General features: G+C 43.3%; 3 protein-coding genes across 6 annotated transcripts in view; 1 reads left to right on the top strand and 2 right to left on the bottom strand.

The window, feature by feature from the left end:
• Positions 1–2,282, bottom strand: part of LOC148423960 (zinc finger protein 385D-like) — a 4,819-nt gene extending 2,537 nt beyond the window's left edge. For both annotated transcript variants that reach the window (XM_088414880.1, XM_088414879.1), the window contains exons 1-5: positions 1,957–2,282; positions 891–1,045; positions 381–512; positions 207–312; positions 1–42 (exon numbers count right to left, since the gene is read on the bottom strand). The exon at positions 1–42 is cut by the window's left edge and continues 54 nt beyond it. In XM_088414880.1, the coding sequence (XP_088271006.1) occupies positions 1–42; positions 207–312; positions 381–512; positions 891–1,045; positions 1,957–2,266 (745 nt within the window). In that variant the 5' untranslated portion in view covers positions 2,267–2,282. The remainder of the gene's footprint in view (positions 43–206; positions 313–380; positions 513–890; positions 1,046–1,956) is intronic.
• A 1,608-nt stretch (positions 2,283–3,890) lies between these two features.
• On the top strand, positions 3,891–11,223 carry LOC148423959 (NXPE family member 3-like). 2 transcript variants are annotated; one of them, XM_088414878.1, is made up of 6 exons: positions 3,891–3,961; positions 4,039–4,078; positions 5,941–6,719; positions 7,231–7,301; positions 7,380–7,577; positions 8,706–11,223. In XM_088414878.1, exons 2-6 carry the CDS (start codon positions 4,070–4,072, stop codon positions 9,269–9,271), a joined length of 1,623 nt encoding a protein of 540 aa, XP_088271004.1. In that variant the 5' UTR covers positions 3,891–3,961; positions 4,039–4,069; the 3' UTR covers positions 9,272–11,223. The 2 variants fall into 2 exon arrangements, with proteins under 2 accessions (XP_088271004.1, XP_088271003.1); XM_088414877.1 differs by having other exon boundaries at positions 3,927–4,078.
• cwc22 (CWC22 spliceosome associated protein) lies at positions 10,649–22,770 on the bottom strand. Of its 2 annotated transcripts, none has more exons than XM_088414876.1 (20): positions 22,571–22,770; positions 22,273–22,335; positions 21,881–22,068; positions 20,385–20,740; positions 19,934–20,146; positions 19,723–19,851; positions 19,084–19,252; positions 18,537–18,590; positions 18,310–18,445; positions 16,354–16,560; positions 15,227–15,289; positions 14,837–14,929; positions 14,685–14,766; positions 14,310–14,370; positions 14,160–14,237; positions 13,384–13,536; positions 12,449–12,576; positions 11,986–12,087; positions 11,760–11,914; positions 10,649–10,966 (listed from the first exon to the last, which is right to left on the bottom strand). In XM_088414876.1, the coding sequence occupies exons 2-20, from the start codon at positions 22,307–22,309 to the stop codon at positions 10,737–10,739; spliced, it is 2,634 nt and encodes an 877-aa protein (XP_088271002.1). In that variant the 5' UTR covers positions 22,310–22,335; positions 22,571–22,770; the 3' UTR covers positions 10,649–10,736. The 2 variants fall into 2 exon arrangements, with proteins under 2 accessions (XP_088271002.1, XP_088271000.1); XM_088414874.1 differs by having other exon boundaries at positions 22,273–22,311; positions 22,571–22,769.
• Positions 22,771–22,787: the final 17 nt, after the last annotated feature.

The raw sequence follows: 22,787 nt of genomic DNA, 5'->3' as shown, positions 1-22,787 counted from the left end.
AACAGAAGAGCGGGTTCTTGGCTTGCGCGGCCTGCTCGGCTCCTGCGGGGAAGGCAGCTGAGTCGCCAGTTCAACTCAAAAGCACATTCGGCAAGAGTCAAATAAGACGAGATGGCAAACAAGTCTGAGGCGAGTCACTGAGAACAAGTGAAGTCAAACAATAAGTGAAATCAGTAAGTATTAGCAAAGCGTCCATCAAACTCAACCTTTGGCGCCGCTTTTGGTCAGCAAGTCGAGCGGCATCTTGCTGATCTGCTGCATCTTCAGCTTCTTGGCGTGCCGGCTGCCTCGGAAGTGCGCCTGCGCCTGCGACTACGCACACACGCAAAAGGCATCAAGAACGATGGCTGGCTTTGTGGAGCGCGCCGCACCTAACTCACGTCCGAGTTGAACTCCAACCGGCAGACGACACACTTGACTGGCTGCTTCCTCTTCTTGAACTTAGCCACGCCTCTGCCGCTTCCGCGCCCGCCGAACGTGTGCTTGAACACCGCCTTCTGCACCGGGTCCATCTGGCACCACGCACAAAATCAAAACACAACATTAGCATTAGCAACCATCATGTAAAAATCAGCCCGCTATGTCGTCAAAGGCCATAAAAAAACAGAAGCTGATGTTAGCCGTTGTTGCCAGGCCCAGGCTAAGGCCGGCTGATAGCAACGTAGATGAAAATTATTCACTGAAGTTGACATCATGGAAAACAGTAATCGCAAATGTTAACGTCGTTCAGTGACGGACGAAAACTAGCTTCTCATTTGCGCAACCTAATAACGAGTCAGGTTAATGGTGGTAATAACATTTACTGACATGTATGAAAACTACCTGCAAAAGATAGCATTATAAGACACTTCAAAAAACTGGTTGCTAAAGTTTGCATAGTTTATTCGCACTTTGTTGAAATTTTGGAAAAGAGGGGACCCAGATGGAGCGGCGGCGTTGTTCTTGACGGGAAATTGCTGGAAAGGTTTCATCATGGGACCTCCTTGTCCTCCGGCGGCACATAGCAGGCCCGGGAGGGCGGCGGCTAGCGTTGTGCACATGTTTCCTGACAAATACAAACAAAACTCCTTGTCAGAAGCAAACTTTATCATTATCTTTTGGTGCAACAATTCATTGACACAACCGCACACGCAGTCTTCTTCAGGAAAGAAAGACGGCACGGGTTTTATTTAAAAAAAAAAAAAAAAAAGCACCTTTCACATGCGGGTGCAAACATTTTTTTCATTGTTATTAGTTATTCAAATCAATGGTAACAAAATTAAGTGTCAATAATACTAAAAACAGTTACATAAAGGTGCTAGAAGTTAAATGTTATATAATTACAGCAAAGGTGACATAATGTATATGTGTGGATTCTCAAGCCCTGGTGTAATATTGATGTTATTAATGAACAATAATTTTGAGATAAATAAATGTGACGTCACTCAAGGCCCAAGGTTGAAATGGACGGCCCGCCACTGAGCGTCACAGCACATTTAAACGGTTTATGAAGGATCACAACTATATTAAGGAAACCGAGGTACAGTTTCTCGTTTTTGCAATGCAAGTTTCCATTCGTTTCTTTTCTGAAATGCGAGTTTTGGTAAAAGATTGCTCCTGACAATGACCGGCTACGAAATTTTATTTCACTGTATATTCAACGTCAGCGGTCATCGGCGCGGAGAGGACTGACAACACGGACGGACGGGCGGACACGCACGCACGCGCAAAATCGACTCATTTACATTTGAAACTGTCGTTTCTCTTTTACAATGTTCAAAAAAGTGCATTTCCACAAAGGCACTCTGTACAGATTGTTTTCGCTATGCGGCGCTAATGGGGGATTCTCCAAAGAAAGCACGCAAAGGGCCACAGTGGAGAAGCGACCTCCCTCGGTTGCTAAATTATTAGCTATCTCGCTTGCACGGTCGTTTGTTTCAAACTTGCAAACACGAGAAAAAAAGGTCCGCTATTTACCTTCGTGCGCAGGGCAACAGCAAACTCCCTCCGTCCTGTTTTGCTTCCATGGCGGTTGCCCTTGCTGGACGGGGGGCTCTTTGGGATAGGCCTGGCTATTGTAGCCGTACGCTCCGGGCTCGCAGTAATCCTCCTTCGGTTGCTCCTCGTGATGTTCTTCGTACGGCTCGGTATAATGTTGGTTATAATTTTCGTTGTAATATGAATCGCTGGCGTTACTCGTTGTTCTTGGGAACTTGAAATTCTCCCTCCCGTTGTAGCCCCAATTTTCTCTATCGCCGAAAGAGCTCCAGCGTTTGCGTGCGTCCATCTTGTCGTTTGTGAGCAGAACCGGAAGTGACACAAAACGTCTCTTGACGAGCACGCGCTTGGGAACTACGTCACCAGCAACGTCCACGGCTTTCTTTTTAAACGTGCCTACCTACGGTGCTTCTCAAGTTTTTTTTTGTTTTTTGTTTTGCCAAGTCTCCCTAGGAAAGACAAAACTTTTCGCGCCCCCCCCTCCGACTATAAATAAGATTATTATCTATAAAAAAAATCTGTATAAGGATACCTAAACCTGTATCATTAACATTACCAATAGAAAAAAAGCTATATAAATATAAATAAGCAATATAAATATAAATAAGCTTTCAACAACTGTGATTTTTTTACGCCTCCTTCTTTTTTTACATCAAAATATTAATCATTGTCCATCTACTCCTTTTTCAACAAAACTGGACTACTTACGAACATTATTAATAACTTCGTCCGCCTTTTTGTTTTGATCTTGTAAAAAAAAAAAAAAACGTCAATGAGAAAAAAAAGAACACATCTTTGTTTACAAAGGCAGTGAGGCTAATTGTAAGTTAATGATCAAGTAGATGACAATTAAATCGTTGTCACGACCATGCTTCTGGGAAAACCCCAAAAAAGAATTGGTCCAATGCTGTTCCGCTACTTGTTTTTTTTTTTGTTTTTTTGTTTTTTTTTTCTTGACGAGTTGTCTGACTTCCTTTATAGCCAGGCTCGACAACAAACAGATGTCGCCACTGCACATGTTATACCACAGTACTGCTCTGCAGTGCTTGGATAAAAACGTCACCAATAAAAATAAATTCACTTCAGAGCTCGCATGCCGCATACTACTTAGTAAAGTAATTCAATTCTACTGTATTCGCTTCACATAAACAATGGCACATGGCTAATTACTATGGTTATTTATTCATGTATATTATTTAAAGGGACAGTGTGTAAACTGAACTTGAACAAACTTCATTCTGTCTCTAGTTTAAAATCAACTGGCGTTTTCCTTTTTATCTGTAGCAAGATTTAAAAACTTTAAAATTCAAGAATAAAAACTCAAATCTGACATGTTTCAAAAGACGAGTCACAGGATCATCATGTGACTCTGAACAAGGAAGATAACGCAGAAACATGTCAGGTAAAACCTCTTCGAAATTTTAAGATTTTAAAGTTTTTATACTATAGATTGAAGCAGAAATCATTTTTAATCAATTGAATTGGATTGTTTTGAAACGAAAATTGCGGAGAAAATCGATTCTGAATCGATTGGGTGACCCCAAAATCGGAATCGAATCTTGAGACAGCCAAAGATTCCCATCCCAGCTATCGATTCAACTCAAATCCAAAAAAAACAGATCTACGAACGCAAACGAAAGGAGAGATTGATGCAAAAACGTGGTGTCTCGCGAGGTCTTAGTCGTGCAAACGAGAGTTGTATTCAAAATACCTTGCACCCTCAACTTTTCAATTCGTAAACTCAACACAATTTAGAGTCGCACTAAAACGAAAACAATTGAAACTCAACACGATTTAGTCATACGAATTAATTTTAAAACACGCATACGCCTTTTTGACCAGTAGATGTCCGTGGCGTATGACCAAATCCTGTGAGAAGCTTCAGCAAAATGGGCGTCACTTTCAGATTCGAGAGATAGTAGTTCGCAGCGGTTCGCAGCAGTTCGGGGCGTGACGTCACATCACGGTACCGCGGCGACTGCAGGTGACAAACATAACCAAAGTCACGCTCAACATGTCCCTGAATATATGGAAATATATCCTCTTTTTCCTCACTCTTAGTGGCTTCATCTTCCTCCTGTGCTACATCAACATGTGGGAGGTAAGAGTTTGATCAATTATTATTTTGCTTCTTGAAGATGCGCTCTTATATTGATATTCCCTGGCAAAAATTGTCACCTGTGCAACATTCTGTCAAGACAACAAGTGGTCAGGAAATACGTCTTTGGCAACCCACACAAAAAAAAAGCACTTGGAAATGAACAGCATAATTTCTTTGTTATTTTTTTTTAAGTATGGAAAAAAATTCTTCACCAAATAGTTGGATTATACAGGCTACTGGAATTATAAAACAACCACGGCAGAGAATAATTCGACTACGGTAACAGAGAGCAAAACGAAACCAATTTCTTTGTATTTAATGAATGGATATTGGAAAAACCGACAAAACGTGTTCTGTTTACATCGGCATTCTACACCCTTACTGGAATTGGGGTTTGTACATTCTGTTTGCAGTAGTACTGAAAACACATCTTTCTATTGAATTGCATTGATACAATGGTAATTACATGCGTTCACAGCAGTCATTTTCTCAATGGACCAGAACAGAACAGGAAACTGCTCTGCTCTTCTGCTATGATTCCAGTGATAAGCATACTTGTCGGACTGCATTACTGGTCTTCTGTCAAGCAATATCAAGCACTGACTGTTTTAACCGGGATGATTTTCAGCCTTTGTGACCTGACGGATTTTGCCATTCCCATCGATTTGTCCCAAATTTCTGAAGGTCACATTCCTGAAGGTCAAATTTCTGAAGGTCACATTCCTACGTCACTTTTTTAGTCAAAATGTTTTTAATTCAAACAGAATTTAAACTGTTTATTTTCATTTCTGTGTCTAAGAATCATGGGAAATGTCGTCAGGCCGCAGGGAGCTCAGCGTTTCTGGTGACGTGTCTCCAAAGATTGAGTTATGTGGTGATAATAGATTCCTACTTTTATGAAAAAGCTTTTGGAAAAAAAAAGTTATTGTATTCAACAACCAAAAATATTAGTGGCTAGGACCTAGCCGCTAGGTTAATTCATCCAAACAACGGGAGTGCAAGCTATGATACCACAATTGCTTTGTTGTGATGTGGTGCGAGAACAATAATGCGTGTGACTGAGCAGATATGATTTTTTTCGGCAAAATGTCGAAAAAACTCACACATTGTCCATGAGGCTCATGCATACCTCTCCAAAATCACTCTTCGCTTTTTTTTTTAATACCTCGTTGCTTCTTATCTGACGCAATAACTTGTCATTTTACTCTTAGCTATTTAGCTCACCCGAATATTTACCCGTATTTCCATCTCTTGGTGAATCGATGGATCTGTCACACACTTACCACTCCGCATGTGACACCTGATCATTTTGACAACCTTTTAATTTTATTTCCCATCGATGATGAAAGCAATTGAATGAGGCTCCAGCATCAGTTAGCAAAATTGCTCACCCGAATATTTTACCCGTATTTCCATCTCTTGGTGAATCGATGGATCTGTCACACATTTACCACTCCGCATGTGACACCTGATCATTTTGATAACCTTTTAATTTTATTTCCCATCGATGATGAAAGCAATTGAATGAGGCTCCATCGTCAGTTAGCAAAATTGCTTCATGAAAATCATGTTACCGTTTTTGGCCAATCACCGTCTATAGATGCGAGAAGAGGCAAGGTGCAACGAAGCATCTTTTGTAAATCTCAACATAGCTGTTTATGGTGATGTTTGTAGTGACCGTTTGAAAAACCTTAGCAATTCACATCTTTACTTTTGGTGAACCTTTGTGCTGGCCGGCCTCAACTCTTGTCGAAGCGAATGAGAACATGTTCTTTGTCCGGCCCAATGGCCACGCGTTATATCCCTCTGCACTTCCCTCGCCAGATCCACAGGTAAAATGTGCATGCGTATCATCTGTTTAGAACCTGTACCACGCGCCGTCACCACCGGGCAAGAGCGTCAACCGGCTTCAATCGACAAACCACCCCGCAAAACCCCTGACTTTTTACCACGGGCCCGCCTTTTGTTCTAAAATAAGCCAGCCACTGTCGCCTGAAGAAGAACTGGAGGAGCAGCGCCTGTTGAACTCCATCGTCTGGCCCCAGACGCCTCGGGACTACCAACTACTCAACCTGTCCCAGACCAGCGACCCGGCCCACAGCCGGTTTACCGTCGTCCCCGCCAAAAACCACCAGCAATGGTACGTGGGCGACCAGCTGGAAGTGCGCATCCGCCTGCACGACTTCAGCGGCCGTCCCAAGCGCTACGGCGGAGATTTGCTGCTGGCTCGGTTGCACTCGCCCAAATACAGGGCGGGTGTGGCCGGGCAGGTGCTGGACCACGGAAACGGACTTTATTCCGCTAGATTCCCGCTGCTTTGGAAGGGCTCGGTCAAGGTCGGGGTCACGATGGTGCACCCGAGCGAGGCGGTCGCCGTCCTGCGGCGGCTGAGGGAGAAACGGATAGATCGGGGTCACTTCTACAGCGTCTTTAGCCGAGGCGATCGTTCTGAGAAGACGGCGTGCAACTTGTGTTTGCCGCAAGACCAGGGACCGCTGTGTAACTACACCAATCCTCTCACCGGTGACCCTTGGTTTTGCTACAAGCCCAAAACGCTCCGCTGCGACACCAGAAGCTACCAGGTTCTGGAAGGCCCCCTCCAAGACCTTATTAGCAACAAGGAAGCTCTGCTCTTTCAGAGGTTTGTACAATCAATGATTTCGGACATGAGCTGTTCCAAACGTTTATCCAACAGAATGAACCGTTGAAGGAAAAATCCTATTTGGCGATGTGGAATGTTCACCTCTAAAAGTGTCTTGATAGAGCCTTTATGCCTTATATGGCCTTCTGTTGATAAGCTATGTGAAACCAAACATTCTGTGACCCCATACCTCGGTTTGGCTGATTTGCAATGCCTTAGAACAGGGGTGTCCAAAGTCTGTCCTGGAGGGCGGCTGACCTGCATGTTTTCCAGGTTTCTTTTCCCGACACACCTGATTCAAATGATCAGGATTGTTATCAGGTTTCTGCTGAGCTCGCTGATGAGCTGATCATTTGAATCAAGTGTGTCAGGAAAACATGTGGGACGGCGGCCCTCAAGGACCGACTTTGGACACCCCTGCCTTAGAAGGATGGTCAGGTGGGTTTGATTTCAGGGTGCGATATTGTTGCAATTCCTATCGTAAACTTTGTAATCCACTTTTTAACATCAGTGGCGTGAACATTAAAATTCCCATCCGTGCTTCCTCAACGGACACCATCCTCGTGCTGCCGCCCAAAAAAGGTACGCCCGGCTTTTAGAATAACAATTCTCATTTGGTGGGGATGGCGAGTCATGTCATCGTGTCTGCCACGGAGCTAGGAAAGAGCACTCAAAAACTGGCCAAGCTGGCAACATCTGGATACTTCTACAAGGATGTTTGGAATCCATTGGGAGGAGTCACCATGCTGCACTTTGCTGGCGCTTCCATCGCTAAGTGTTTGACCAACAAGATGGTCTTCATGTATGGCGACTCCACCATGCGCCAATGGTACGAGTACCTCATCACTGTGCTTCCGGGTAAGACTGCAATTTTCAACCTTTGAGCTGCTGGGAAATGAAAATAGAGACCAATAGGGAGTTTTTTTGTTTCTCAAAACCGATATTTGAACTTTGTTGTGCATGTCTTTAGTCGAGCTCGACCGAAATGGGTTTTTCAGGACCGAAACCAATATCGATTATAAGTAGTAGAGGAGGCAGATAACCGATATTTGGAGCCGCTATTTATTCGCAGTCAAAGTGTGAAAATTGGCGTAAAAAATGACGCCATAAACGACGAAAATATACCGTAATATAAGCTTACGGCATTCCTGTCTGATAATTCACCGAGGATGGTGTCAGTGTCAGATAACATGCTGTTCAATGAACACGTTGATGCTTTATGTTTATTATTTTTCTTTTTTTTTTTAGCTCTACTGTAATCCCGAATGATGATGCTTCATGCTGAATATTTTTCTGCGAACAAATATTTATTCAGAATTATTTCTTTTTAAAGACAGGACTGATACTTTAGGTTGATTATTTACTGTGGACAAATATTTATTATTAATTAACACATTTCGTTTTGAATTTCTTCTATGATCCAAAAGAGGACACTTTATGGTGATTATTTTTGTGGACAACTAAAAATGGCGTTCAAAGTGTTATAGAGTTTCATAAGTCAAACACTGATGACTTGGTTTAAGTCTTTTTTTTGCACTAGGGGTACCTGGATGAAAACTTATTTCACAGTGGGTACATCACTGAAAAAGAGAACCACTGACATAGAGTCTGTGTAATTGCTTTTGCTTTATTGATTTTTACTGTGTGTAATTTGTGGCCCTTATGTCTTTCTATTTATCTGTGTGCGGCCCTCAAAGGAAAACCCCTGTTCTCCCGTTCAAAAAGGTCTTCAAAATATTTGTTAGTTTAGACATTTCTGGTATTTTACTACTTTTACATATTTTTAAAGTTGTGTGTAAATGTGCATTAATGCTGTTCTCATGCTTTTAGGTGTTGTCTTTGCTTGTGTGAGGCACATCAAGTTATGCAAGATGTTTGCTATAGAAATAAAGCTGGCCCGGCTTCTCTTTTGAAAGATACTGAACCCCGCGTCGCTCCTGACCACTCGCTTCCTCGTCCATAGCTTCTTTGCATTCTGCCCTGCAGGGATAAAGGAATTCAAACAGGAGAACACGGCAACGGTGGGGCCCCGTATAGCGGTGGACAGCACCCACAACATTTTTCTGAAGTTCCGCTTCCACGGCCTACCCATCGCCTCCCGCAATGCTCGGGCGGTGCACAGGTTGCGCTACATCGCCAACGAGCTGGACGACCTGACGGGCGGTCCCGACACTCTGGTGGCGCTCAGCGTCTGGGCTCACTTTGTTCCCTTCCCCGCGGAGGCGTACATACACCGCCTCCGCCATATCCGCAAGGCGGTGGTGCGGCTGCTGGAGCGGGCGCCCCAGACGCTGGTTGTGGTCCGCACGGCCAACCCCAGGGCCCTAGATCGAAACTTCAGTCTGATCTTCAGCGACTGGTTTACGCTGCATTTGGACGCGGTGCTGCGCGCCATGTTCAAGGGCCTGGACGTCATACTGGTGGACGCCTGGCAGATGTGCGTGGCGCACCGCCTACCTCATCACGTGCACCCTCCGAGGGTCATTGTCAAAAACATGGTGGACGTGATGTTGTCACATGTTTGTCCTGCTAGGACCAGGGACACTGTATGATTCTTCAAGTCAGCATCTCCCTGAAAGTGACTTTTTATATACCGTATTTTCCGCACTGTAAATCGCACCGGATTATAAGGCACACTTTCAATGAATGCGAATCGACCACTATGGGTGAATGGGACTGTTAATGAATTTTTTTTTAAAATCCATATGTATATGGAATTATAGAAAAAAAGTGCAATGTTTAAATTACTGGAATGTTGGGAATGATCCCCGATGAATAAAATAAAATACTGCAGCTTTGAGACTCGGATAATACACATAAGTCAAATAGTTGATTATTTCGGGTTCGGCCCACGTGGCCCGATACCAGTTGACCCACGGACCCGTAACATGATGAATAATCGTGATTTCAATATTGACCGAAATAATTGTGATTATTATTTTGGCCATAAGCGTTCAGCCCTACTACATTGTATTGTTTATGAGTACGACTTAGGCACTGATAGTCCCATTTCTGAAAGCCACAAACGTAACAGACAAATCTTCAATATTGTTGCATACGCGTAAGATGTGCAAGTCAAATCCCAACTGTTGACCTACGTTGGGCTTTTGATGTCTTTGATGCATTACATCACAGATAATTCATGCCCCACCCCCCTAAAAAACCATAACTAGGGACTAAAGATTGTCAAAAACCAGAGAGCTTAAGTCACCCTGCATTCACAAATTACTCCTCATTTTACTTCCTATCACCTTTTTTTTTTTTTTGCACTTTGAATACCCACAATTTTCTAATTTTTTCATTTTTTCCCTTGTATCTGCTACAATATTTGGCCTATTCAAACCATTCCAACTTTGTAATACAGTATTCCCATTTCTTCAGATTCAACCCATTCAAAGTCATTCCGCCATTCAACGCCTCTCTCTTCAGCGCTTAAGACTTCACACGGCATTTCTTCAGGAATTGCACATTTTCTAGTTTCTAAATGCTGTTGCATACGGGCGCTCGACGTCATTAGCGGTACTGACAAAATATAAACGTAATAGGCAATTAAAGCTTCACATCGGGGACACTGACAGGTGTTTTGAACTAATCTTTGGGTGCGTAATTCAAAATTGATGTCAATTTTTGTTTTGTCACGTTTTTTTAGCGATGTGACTGTTTACTTGAAAAATATAAAACTTGTACGTGTGTCAATAAAACATCAAGATACAAGCTTTGAAAAATAACAGCATAATAGCTAAACCTAAACGTGTATGCTCAGTTTGACAAGTTAGGAGGCCATCGTAAATCTGCTTCATACATTGCAGATGTTTTTTTTCTAAATCTGCAACAAACGATGAGGGAGGGGCAAGCGGAGGGAGTCGGATATTGGCTAACCCTGACACGATGTCTGGCAGGAGGTGACTCACCACCTAATGACACAGACGTGAGAAAATAGCAACTTTAATGTAGGTGCCTTTTGTTTTGAAATTAACAAATCACGTTTAAAAATTAAAAAAGAAAAGTATAAAGTCTTCATGGCCTCCTCCTCCTCTTATCCCGGTCCCCCTTGTGGCGCTCCTCCGCTCTTCCGCTCCCTCGTTTGTCATCCTCCCTCCTCCTCCGCCTCGCCCTCTCCTCGTGCTCCCTCTCGTCATCTTCTCTACATCTGCTCCTGTCCCCGCTAGCGTCAGGCTGCTTCTCACTCCTTGTCCTCCTTTCTCCTTTTTGCTTGGTCTTCTTTTTCTTACGTTTGGCATCCGAGTCTGGAGAGGATTCAAGAAAAAGCGGCTGTCGGTAAATGTGACGGACAAGCAAGCCCTTCTCCAGTAATCGAGTGCAGCGTCTTACCTATCGTGAACAATGTTTTTCAAAGATTTGTATCCATTGAAATTTAATGAAAGTGGATGTCGGACATGTTAGTTTTCAAGATCAAGATGTTTTTGTCTGATGTTGTAATGTGTTAAAAGAAAAAGGGGAAATAAAAACTGCCAAAGTGTTGCAGATGTTTGAAATGCAAAAAGAGGCTCATCTAAATTGAAGCTTGACAAGCACTCAATTGAATCCTATGCACATTATGACTTTGTCACTCGCAAATGCATGGAGTATAGTCGAGCGGAAAATGTTGAGTGGATAGTCATTGCGTCAAAATAAACTGTACCAAAGCAGAGAGTATAGAGTATAGCATAGAGTATGACGAAAATCCCAACCATCAAGACCATGTCTGTGTCCTTAAGCAAGACACTGAACCCCCAGTTGCTCCTGATGCCACCTCATCAGTAGGTAAATGACTAGTTAGTGGAAAGCGCTTTGAGTACCTGAGGTCGAAAAGCGCTATATACGTGAAAGTCCAAGTCTATCTGGAACATATCTCATTTCTAAGTTGGGATGCATCTGTATTGCTTCTTTCATATGGCTACACTAACAACTATTTGGTGGCTGACAGTATAATTATATATAAAACAATCAGGAGGTAGAACAGTATTGAAAACTATTGGAGCAGCCTTATAAGAACAAATGAGCTGTCTCGTGGTAGCCAATAAGAGAAGGAGGTCACACCTGAGCTGCTGCTGCTGCTGCTGCTGCTACTACTACTGCTGCTGCTGCTGCTGCTGGATGAGGAGGAGGAAGAAGAGGAGTCGGAAGATTCCACTTCCTGGTTTTGAGTCATAATCATCTTGGGGGCATTCTTCAAATGTTCCCTCAGCTCATCCCTAGAAGAGCACAAGGTAAGCTGTTTGCGGTTGGCGCCGACGCCGACCGCTTGCGTGACCGCGCGACTTACGTGAGTCCTCCCAGGCCGATGGAAGTAAAAAAGTTGATCGCGAATCGTGTGTTCCTGGGATTGTCGCGAGGAAACAGTCCCTCAAAGAAGCTCTGCAGTGTCCTGGCAGGTGCAAGAATTGGTGTCAGCTCCAGAAAAGCGCAAACATTTGCTCGTCAGTTTAGATGGCGCCCAGGCGACAGTAGCAGTCTCATGACTTGCGTGGACCAACGCTGGCATTGCATTATTATTATGATTTTTTTTTTGGGGGGGGGGCACATCCACCCTTCCATTTAAATCTGCGGGTGCTTCTTTGTGGGATGTTACGTTCTCTAAAGTGGCAATTTTCATTTGGTTTTGATTGTGCAATACTAATTGTAAAACCTTGATCTTCATTGACCCTTGCTAATTGGGCCTGATTCCTGCCAACACTGTGAGCCGGCGCACAACTGTAAAATGAGCGAGAGCAACGTGCGGCACCTACATGTCTTTGAAACGCTGGTTGAGTCTGGGCAGGCCCATGTAGGCGCACAGCTCCTGAAAGAGGATCTTGACAAAGATTCTGCTGGATGAGGTGGTGGTCTCCTCGCTTATCTTGATGCACTCTAGAACCTAAAGCACAAGCGAAGCATCACAAGTCTCTTTTTTCAAAAACATATCATGAACTAAATAAACTGAAAAATCTTTCTTTTCCAGTCAAGAGCAATTGTCTTCCTGGGAAATAAACACTTTTGGAGGGCTTTTTTTTTCTTTCCAGTTCAAGTTTCCCATTAGAACATGCAAATTTTTACATTTCACTTGGTTCATTGTCACTTTGGAACGTGATGAGTGACCACGTTGAAACGGGACTTGCTCATTGGCCAAAACACATTTTCTCGCGGGTCTGGGCAGGTGACCGGCTGAGCCCGTCTCGTGAGTCAGATGAGCAGAAGAAAAGTCTTGGCTTGAAACTGTCAAAGACAAACCTCTCCCCTTTCATTGAAAAAAGAGGACTAACGATGCTGTTTTTTCCCCTGCTGTGCATGACAGAAATGTGTTTCACTACTTTCTTTGTAACTGTTTTTAAAGTAATAAAAATGACCTTTTTTTCTGTTTGCAGAAGCGCAAATTTCCATAGCTTCCGCATTCCTCTTGTCTCTTCATACTTACATACAGACAATATGACTAAGGCTAACGAAAGCAAACCGAGTATGTAACATGTCAAGCTTTGAGAGAGAAACAAGACCGCATCAACCTACAAACTGCAGCTAAAAAGCAGCTTACTGTGGATGGGTCACTCACTGAAGGAATTATGTCTTATAAGATCAGGGCACATTAATTTTAGGCAAAATTGTCCTGCCTTACTATTACATAGAATTCTTATGCGAGGCATGAATTCGTTATGAATGTGTGTGTGAGTGTGTGTGCTTGTGCACTTACACTCCAGGGAATGGAGTCGGTGTAAAGGAGGTGAGCAAAGAGTCGTGCCACATTCCTCAGCTTGTTGGTCTCCAGCCTGTGGATGGTTTCGTATTGCTCAGCAAAAATGGCCTCAAAGCTCTCCATGTACTCCTTCTTTAGCAGACAGAACCTCTGAGAGCAGAGAAAACATGTTTGTGTCATTCCCATGAATAACAGTTTTGGGTTGCAAGGAAAGCTGTACGTGGAAGGGGCATGGGCAGGCGCAGAGCCTATCAGAGGCCCACTGTTGGTCTCCTTGTTGTAATGACCAGGACACAAATAAATGATCTTTTTCCTAATTCCTTCAATTCCCCCGTAGTCAGACGATATTCTCTCATACTATAGGTGGCAGTAAATGGCATCTACAGCATATAAACAGCACTACTCTATAACAGAGCTAGAGAATCCTACTGGATTGATCTAAATTCTTCCTTTTTTTTTTTTTTTTTAAAAGACTCCTCATCCTCTCTCCTGTGTGCGTGCTCGCCAGGAATTGTTTACAATATTTAGGTCACAGTTGTTCTTTTCAGCCGAATCATATAGGTGTTTGTTCCGGCAAACTTCCATAAGCAATAGTACATTTTGCCATGTTAAATTCCAGAATGTACGCGCTGCGGAAAATCTGGCCCACACAGACAAAGAGCGGTTGCTGAAATGATATCATTTTGATGCGTGGAGCCACGTAGACCTGGCGGAAGTGTAAAGCTTAAACCAAGCTTTAGTCTCTTGATTCGACGAATATTCACGTGTCTCACCCCAGCTAGCAGGCCAAAGAACTTCTCGTAAGTCCTCTGTTGAGCGCAGCAGTCCAGGATCATGTTGCACAGCTCCTTCTACAAACACACACACATATGAGTCAACCAATCAAAAAGCATGCCTGTCATGTGTGGGTGTGCGTATCTTACCGTCTGACTATCGGGAAAGTCCATCTTGATGAGCTTGTGAGCACACTCCTCAAAGTCCAAACTTCACAAGAGCAAAGACGCAAAACATGAGACATCAACGATGTTACACGATACCATAACCCTGCGCTAAAACACCACATAACGGTATTAAAATGATGGCTCGAAAATGTTCCATTTTGAAATACCATAATTCCCCAAATAAGAGACACCTTTTTTCCCCCAAAAAAAGGGTGGCCAAAAGTATGTGTGTGTCTTACAAAAAAAAGTTAAAGATTCAATACACACCCAAATACATACAAATGGACACACCCACACATACACACAGAGAGAGCATTGTGTGCATTTTCTAATTGTGTGTGTGTGTGTGTGTAAGACCTAGACTGAATGACGAGGTAGATGGTCCTCCTGAAGGCCACCAGGTTGACCTCCGTCTGATCCAAGATGGTCACCTTCTCATCTGAAAACACGCAACAGGCATCATGTTACCACATGCGTCCTGTCACATCACCCAAGAAGAAACATCCCACCTTCCCCCTCCGGCTTGTCATCGCCATCATCGTCGTCGTCATCCTCACTGTCACCTTCCTCGCCAGAGTCACTGCTCCCTTCATCCAAGATGTCTGCAAGCAGGACAAAGTTGTTTTGCTAAATGCAAGTGCATTTCCATCCAATTCTGTGCCAATGTTTGTCAAAAGGGCACATGGGCTTGTTTGGTCACATATGGTGGGTTCAGGTTGCTGTTGCACACTTTGACCTTCCTAAGCCATCTAATTACAGCAGAAGTTGCATTGAGCTTTTGAGCACATGGGAGGGGTCGAAATTGATGAGGAAAAAAAAAAAGCTTCCATGGCAGGTTTCGAATTTTGGGGCTTCTGCCGCTTGCTGAAAGTAAATCGACAAAGGACGTCTCCTCTTACCTCTCTTCAGTGTTTTGTACTTGTCTTCGTTTTCCTGGAAGTTTGGGTCCATCTTGAAGACATCTGTGGACACACATGTGCATCACTGAGTTTGCTTGCGCACAGACACAAGGGCTTGCACACACATTTGCCCTTAAAGAAAGCTTACACGTCCCAGCTTTCTTTTCCAATGGCAAAACTCGTAAGAGATCAGGCATGAACAACATGCACCTTTCACATTGGACTAAGAACAAATGCTACAGCTATATATATTTAAAATAAATAAATACATAAATAATACTTTCCTGAAGGAGATCTTTTAAAAAGCTGACTGTGGAGGCAAAATTTTGTTGCTCTGAGTCTCAAGCATGAGCTTTTGGGGTTCATTTGAAATGTTTTTTACATTTTTTTTATTCAAGGATTGCTGAGGCGAATTCAGAAGAATGATGCTCAGATAGATGCTTAACTATTTGACTTCATGTTCTTACACAATATTTCTTCTTGCACTAGAAAAAAAAAATCATACATCCAATAAAAACAACCTAAAAGAAGCATTTTCACTAAAGTAAAAAAAAAAAAAAAAAAGTCTTTAGAAATTCATTATAATGAAATTGGAAACAAAAGTAAAAACTAACACTAGCAAAAAAGTCCCGAACCCTTAACCCGTGAGCTCACTACTAACTTGTAACATCAATTTTCAGCAGACAAAAGAATGTAAGTGCCATTCCTCTGTTCCAGTCACTCTAGAAACTCTTACCATTTTTGGTGGGGATCAGAAAAAAAAATCCTTCATCTCAATGTTCTTTCTTTAGACATCAAATTAATCTAATGTTACAATGGTTCCTATTTTGGCCGAAAAGTAAAAGTTTGAGCTTCACGATTTAAATCTGTTTTAATGGCAGTGTTGAAATCAACATCTAGTTAGATTTCTTCTCAACTAAATTTTGTGCAAAACGGACAACGATAATGCAGTCAATGCAACCTTAACGTCAACTCGTTGGAGTGCTGCAACAAAGTCGGCGGCGACTATGGGAAGCGTATGTCCCAAAGCGGCCGGCCAGCTTACACTTGGCCGTCGGCTTTGTTTTGCGAGCAGCCGGCCCTGCGGGAAATGAATGGCAAATTTAGGGACAAGACGCGCCACTCACTGAGGATGTCGTCGGTTTCGTAGTCGTCGTCCAGCGGAAGCATGTGCGTGAACTGGTCATCCTCGTCCACCAGGTCCAGGCCCTCGGGGATGACCGGGTGGTCCTTGAAGCCATCCTTGCGGATGGCGAACATCACCTCGATCATGTACTGCACTCGCTTGTCGATGGCTGACTCGTGCAGGACGTTACGCAGCCGCTCGAAGATGGCTGCAAAAGCATCCACACCTTTCATTCCCAGTTACAGTACATACATGTCCGCTTTCTTCTTGGAAGAGCGGGACTGCAACTTTATCCAACTACAGAAACTCTTTGTTGAAGTAAGAGTTGTTTTACAGTTGTTTTACAGTTTTATAGCAGTATTGCTAGGAGGACTACTTTTCTTAGCTTGACTTTTTTGTGGGCTGACTTTCTCTGGCAACAGAAAATGGAAAATGACAACTTGACATTTATGAGCTCACCGCTTGCATGAAAAGACAAAATGCAAGTGATCCTAGCAAGATTAACTTAATCATAATATGTGTCTTTTTTGTAAACTTAAATCCTTTATATAAAATAATGTGTTTTAATTTTTAAAAGAAGCAGCTTTACTACCAAAACTAAAATTGCTTTGAGAAACCTCTTCATTAACATTATTTTATTTATTTTTTTAAACACGCAGGGATTATTTTTCTTTTATTCATAAAAATACAACTTTGGTCTTGTATGAGGAAATCTTTCAACTTTTGAAATAGGCGTGTTAAAAAAAAAGAGGGGAAAAAAAAAGACAAGAAAAAAGTTTAAGTTGTACCCCCGGAGTTCAAAAGGCAAAATATTGATGGTTAACCAAAAAAAGTGCCAACCAACAGTATTTTGTTTACAATGGCTTTATTAGAGCAAGCTTATAAGAGTCTACAAAACTTTTCATCGGAGATGCCATGGTCGCAAGCCATACTAGTATTTTCTGCTGGAAACCTAGCTGTGACATAGAGGCATTATTAGGCAAGTCTAAATGCCATTAGCTAAAGAAGGCAGCACCCGCTTGCACAGGATTCCAGTCTATGAACGCTATAAACGTGTAATGCAAAACGTATGGGTGCCCTAATAACAAGAGGGAAAAACAAAATGAAAATAAAATGACCCTGGCAGGATAGACACATTTATAAGCAGGGATGGGAGGAAATCTGTTATTTCGTTTTGTTATTATTATTAAGCTTTTTAGGGCAGAAGTATAATGAATACACTGGGAGATCGTCATCTCCCCCATTATGGTGGAAGCGGCAAACGTAAGCCAAAGGTTTTGAGAAGACCAATCAATGCTTCAAAATTAAACAGCATTTCAATTAATACCGTATTATACAAACAGCCTTAGAAAGCTTTTATTTTGAAATTTTCACTGACGTTCTTCCTTCTGACAGCAGTCTCGTTGATCATCAGCGATGTGGTTTTCTAACGTTCTTTTTTTTAGCTGACTTAAGATGTAATACCAGCACCCCGCTGTTTGAAATGAGTCTTGCAAGTTCCATTGCCGGATTCCACGTTAGGGGCCTTTTTCGGCTCAAATAAATATCGATTTAGGCCAATTTCGTCAGAATACTCCAAAGTAGCAATGACAACAACGATCTGGTTGTCACTGGGTGTGGCAAGGTATGGCCCTGTCAACGACTTGGCGTCAAATCCATTCCGTTTTGGCAAATACAGGATGAGACATGAAAATCGGAACACCAGCTGTTTATCAAACTTAACAATATTCACCCCTTTACCCATCGATACCTCAATTTGGGCTCTCAGGAGGTACACTTTAAAAGATTTTTTTTTTTTCAAAATGATTGAGAAAATAAAATTTCTTTAATTAAAAAAAAGACGATGGTAGCATTATTTTTGTAAAAGTTTGATGATAAGATGGAGAAATGTAAGAAAGTAAGACTTTGCATCATGTTGATAAAGCATAGACAACGAGTGGCACGGCGGCGTTCTGACCGTTGATGCCGCGCGGGGAGACTTCGGTGAGCTTGAGACCACACTCCTTGAGAAAGGCTATGGCCACCTCCACGCTGTCATCGGTGGGCCGCTCCAGGAGCAGAGTCAGCATCTCCAGGCATAGGACCTCATGAGCCTGCCCGGGCGCACACACACGCGTCAGCCAGCCGCGAAGCCCAGGCGGCGATAGCGCACATGGATCGAAGTGTGCAGGCGGAGCTACGTACCACGTTCTGGTTGATGAGATGTGCCACAAACTTGGATGAGGTCAGACATTGTTGCTGGGAAAAAAAAGGATGAAAAAAATAATAAATAAATAAATAGTACCACCTCATATTGTACTTTTATGTGCTAGTTGTGATTACAACCTCCCAAATAAACAAACCCACTTGATTTCACCAATATTACTGTTGACTAAATAATGCAAAACCATTCTTGTAAAATTGGAAATAAAATGTTGTTGCTCTCAAATAGAGGTGCTGAATAAAAGATACATTTACGTCCATATTAATTAAATCACTCGTCTTTAAAAGATTTTTTTTTTTTTTTTAGTAAAATGATGACCAATATTTCCACAAGAAAGTACAATGTATTTTAACCATAGATGGAATTGCTAAATTGAATTGAACTGACAGTATACATCATTAAATTGAGACCTTAGCATCGGGGATAGATAGTGTAAGCTTAGCATGGACGATAACGCAAGGGCAAGGCAACACGCATACTTGCCACCTGTGGTCGAGCGCTAACCGTGCCAGCGAGGGGAGGGGTTACCTTGATATTGCGGCGGTACCCGCGCCGGAAGGTGAGGATGAGTCGCTTGAGGATGAGCTCGCCGATTTGTGGGAACTTGGAGTTGATGATGGCCACCACAGCGGCGTAGACATGTGTGAAGATAGGTGAGGCCGCCTGCGCCTGCAGCACCGAGCGCGACAATAGACCCCTAAGCACAAACGGGCACATTTCTTATCATCTTTTCAAGTTTTCTAGGGCAGTCAGATGATGACATCAACACAAAAAGAAGATACAGCGACAATCTTTGCACTTGCTCTTTTTGTTCTTGAATGCTTAGCCCAATAAAGGCGAGGCATTGGGTGTGTTTGTCAACAACATGCATGATCAACTGCACAAAATGAGCAAAAACAGCATGTTGATTTCCCAAAATGCTTTGTTTCACTTCAGTTTTAGAATTAGTTTGGGCATTTGTAGAGTAAGTTTTAATTTAAAAAAAAAGGGGGGGGGGGGGGGGGGTATGTTAAGCATTGTGTAATCAAGTCAAGTGGGATTCCCAAGCGACTGTTGGGCTTTTTGTAAAACCAAATACTTCAAATGAAGCCAGAAGGACATTTTTGTTTATTTCATGTTTGAAATGCAGTTTGAGTGACATTTGTCTTTGTTTTGATTCATTCTCACCTCCCCCTGACGATGTTCTCCTGCAAGATCTCCTGGATGATGTTGACTATGTTGGACACGTTGACTTTGTTGATCAGACCGTTGATGGATTTCTTCAGCGCCTCCCAGCTCATCCTCTGATAAGCCAAGCTGCGGAGGCCAGGGTAAGCTGAGGGTCAGCCGTGGGCCCATTTTACGCCTCAGGATCAGGAAAAACAAAGAGGCGGCCTACCTGCTCTTGTCTGTGATTTGCTGCTGCATGAGGCGCAGCTTGGCAGGTGGGATGTAGGCGCCGCCCGTGCGGGTCAGGATGGGGTCTAGCTCCTTCTTCTTCTTGGCCGACGGCTCATCGGCAGATGCCAGCCGTCCATTGGCCGGAGGTGAGGGGCTGCGGCCACGACCCCGCCGCTCTCGCTCCCTGTGCCGCTCGCTGAAGTAGCCGTCCCTGAGCAAAGTCACAGTCCAAACTAAGCTAAATTCATCCACAGTTTGGAGGTCATGCCAATGTGCCCCCCCCCCCCCCCCCCCCCCCCCCTCCACCCATTTCCAAAGAACCTGAACGGGTGTCATCAGAACTGATCTAATTGGACAACAAGCCACATTGATGTCAAACTATAAAACACTTTATGCCGAAACCTGTCAAAAACTGGATTAGGATGAGAAGGAAAGACAAGTGTTCTTACCGAGGGTGCCGGCCTCTGTCTGAACCGTGACGGTCTCTGGACCTGGAGCGTTCTCGTCCTCTGGACCTAGAGCGTTCTCGTCCTCTGGACCTGGAGCGTTCTCGTCCTCTGGACCTGGAGCGTTCTCGTCCTCTGGACCTGGAGCGCTCCCGCCCTCTGGACCTGGAGCGCTCTCGCCCTCTGGACCTGGAGCGCTCTCGCCCTTTGGACCTGGAGCGCTCTCGCCCTCCAGACCTGGACCCTTCCAGTCCCGGGGTTTCGGGCCAGGCTCCGTCTTGTTCGCCGGTCCCATCTCTGTTAGTGAGTGGGGACCCACCGGGTTGTTCAATGTCAGGTGTTGGTTGCTCTGTGGCCCTCTGCAAACAAGCACAGGCCTGTTTCTTAAGGAAGAGTACGGGTTCACATCCAGTAACATTAGCGCACATGCTATGGACTGTACCACTGCCAGTCAAATATTTTGGTCAGTAAATCATTCATCATGATGCGAGGGTCCCTACAGCTGAAGGAAAGTTTAAGTCAAACCAAGTCAAACATTTTGAATTGCATGTGAAACCAATTTTGAGTGTGACCCCCCAAAGCTCACAATGACCCGAAGTTGCTGGAGTGCGTCCCTGCTAATAGCATGAGACCGCTTTGCTGGTTCCGCTCATGTGATGTTACCATGAGGCTCTTTCAGTCCATATTTTTTTAGATTTGTATTGATGATTACCATGTGCCAACGTTTTTCAAACAATTGAATGCCAACAAAGACCTTATTGTTAAGTTCATGGATTAGGAGATGAATACAAGAGTAGTCCAGGTCTCGGGACCCTCAATGTCCCGACAGAGGCTGGCACCTCCGGTAAGAAGACTGGCAAAAACTTAAGGAGATGCACAAGTTGTACATTTGACTTGGTCTTAGGTCCCTTTTAATGATTATCTAACATTTTTTTTTTTTTTAGCTGTTTTAGAGATGTGCGGGAATTGTGAATTTGAAACGAAAAATTCAGTGATTATGGTAAATGGACTTTCACTTATATAGCGTTTTTCTACCTAGGTACTCAAAGCGCTTTACACTAACTAGTCATTTACCTACTGATGACGCAGCATCAGGAGCAACTGGGGGTTCAGTGTCTTGCTCAAGGACACTTAGACATGATCTTTATGGTCGGGGGATAGAACCCACGGCCTTTCGGCTGGGAGACGACCACTCTACCACCGAGCCATGTCGCCCGTGATTAAGTTAACTGGTGATCCAGATTTAAACTTTCTCGGAGGGATGGAGCTGCCAACGTGCAGTCTGGCAACATCTAGACTGACATCAGCGTAAGCTAGTTTAAAAAAAAGGTTTTATTAGGATGCATATTTTGGTATTTTTACCAGATAATGGCACACAGTCAGGCGCAAGTCAACGTGCTGTGGCATTTAAAAAATGCAAAGCGTTTAACAATTCGTAGGTAGGCCAAAACAAGGTTTCCACTGAACAATGTTTTCTCGTTGCAAGCACTGATTTGTACCGTGACATGAGCCACACTGCTCCTGACCATCCTCATGGTAGTGTGATGCTCGTCCTCGCTGCCGCTGCTGTCGCTGCTGCCGCTTCCTGTCTGACTGCCGCCACCCTCATCATCCTCAGCTCCTCCGCCGGTGGGACACTCGGAAGTAGGAAACTCTGGATTGGCAGCAAGGTCCTCATCAGACTCTCCTGAGGTCACAAAAAATAATAATAATTAAAAAAAAGAAAAAAAAACTTCAGCATAGCATACAATAGCAAACATGAGTATTTTTTTGTTGTAAAAACAGGATTTGACAACAAAGGTATCATGAATGTCCCAAACTCAACAACAACTACTTGTGAAGGCTAATAACATTATTTTTAAACTTACTTTTATTATTTTTTTAAACTTACCATTGTCTTGTTTTTGAGTGCGACTTGGAGAGTTCATTTCTGAAAGACACAATCAGACACATCCTACAGATAAGCACATGGAAGGCGGACGGGCGACTCAACACTTGGATATCATTCATACACTGATATACATTGATTAGCTAAACAACAGCTACTTTGGACATGGTAGTGATTTATGGAGCATTCAAAAAATATATATTTTCATGTTTGATTCTGGCTTTTCGCGGTCGTGTGTCGGCTCGTACCTAAACTAGCAAGCTAAGGCTAGCAGCATAAAGCTCAGCTAACAACGACTCACCTTTTTCTTTTTCAAATTTTACCACACAAAACTTTTCGCCTTCTGTCACCTTACTAGCTTTCCGAAGTCTTTACAAGTGCATGTACAGAATCAGTCTGTCAGCCTTAATTTCACCGCTCAATTAGTTGAAACGCATACGACAAAGGATGAACGTCTAATGCTTCTTTAACTTCCGGTTCAGTTTAGTGCCGGAGTTGACGAGAAAAAAAGCTTACAA

Source organism: Hippichthys cyanospilos, chromosome 5 (genome assembly GCF_059441005.1).
Source record: "Hippichthys cyanospilos isolate Australia breed blue-spotted pipefish chromosome 5, RoL_Hcya_1.0, whole genome shotgun sequence".
In the NCBI taxonomy this organism is placed as follows: Eukaryota; Metazoa; Chordata; class Actinopteri; order Syngnathiformes; family Syngnathidae; genus Hippichthys; species Hippichthys cyanospilos.
This window is presented reverse-complemented; position numbering and strand designations above follow the sequence as displayed.

Bases quoted from the DNA above. Each gene is read 5' to 3' on its own strand.
- cwc22 (XM_088414876.1), bottom strand. From the start codon at position 22,309: ATGAACTCTCCAAGTCGCACTCAAAAACAAGACAATG. The intron at 19,253-19,722 runs GTGAGAATGAAT...GTTTGTGCTTAG, and splicing joins GAGAACATCGTCAGGGGGAG to GGGTCTATTGTCGCGCTCGG. The intron at 13,537-14,159 runs GTGAGACACGTG...CTCTGCTCTCAG, and splicing joins TCTTTGGCCTGCTAGCTGGG to AGGTTCTGTCTGCTAAAGAA.
- LOC148423959 (XM_088414877.1), top strand. From the start codon at position 3,992: ATGTCCCTGAATATATGGAAATATATCCTCTTTTTCCTCACTCTTAGT. The intron at 4,079-5,940 runs GTAAGAGTTTGA...TCATCTGTTTAG, and splicing joins GCTACATCAACATGTGGGAG to AACCTGTACCACGCGCCGTC. The intron at 7,302-7,379 runs GTACGCCCGGCT...CCACGGAGCTAG, and splicing joins CGTGCTGCCGCCCAAAAAAG to GAAAGAGCACTCAAAAACTG.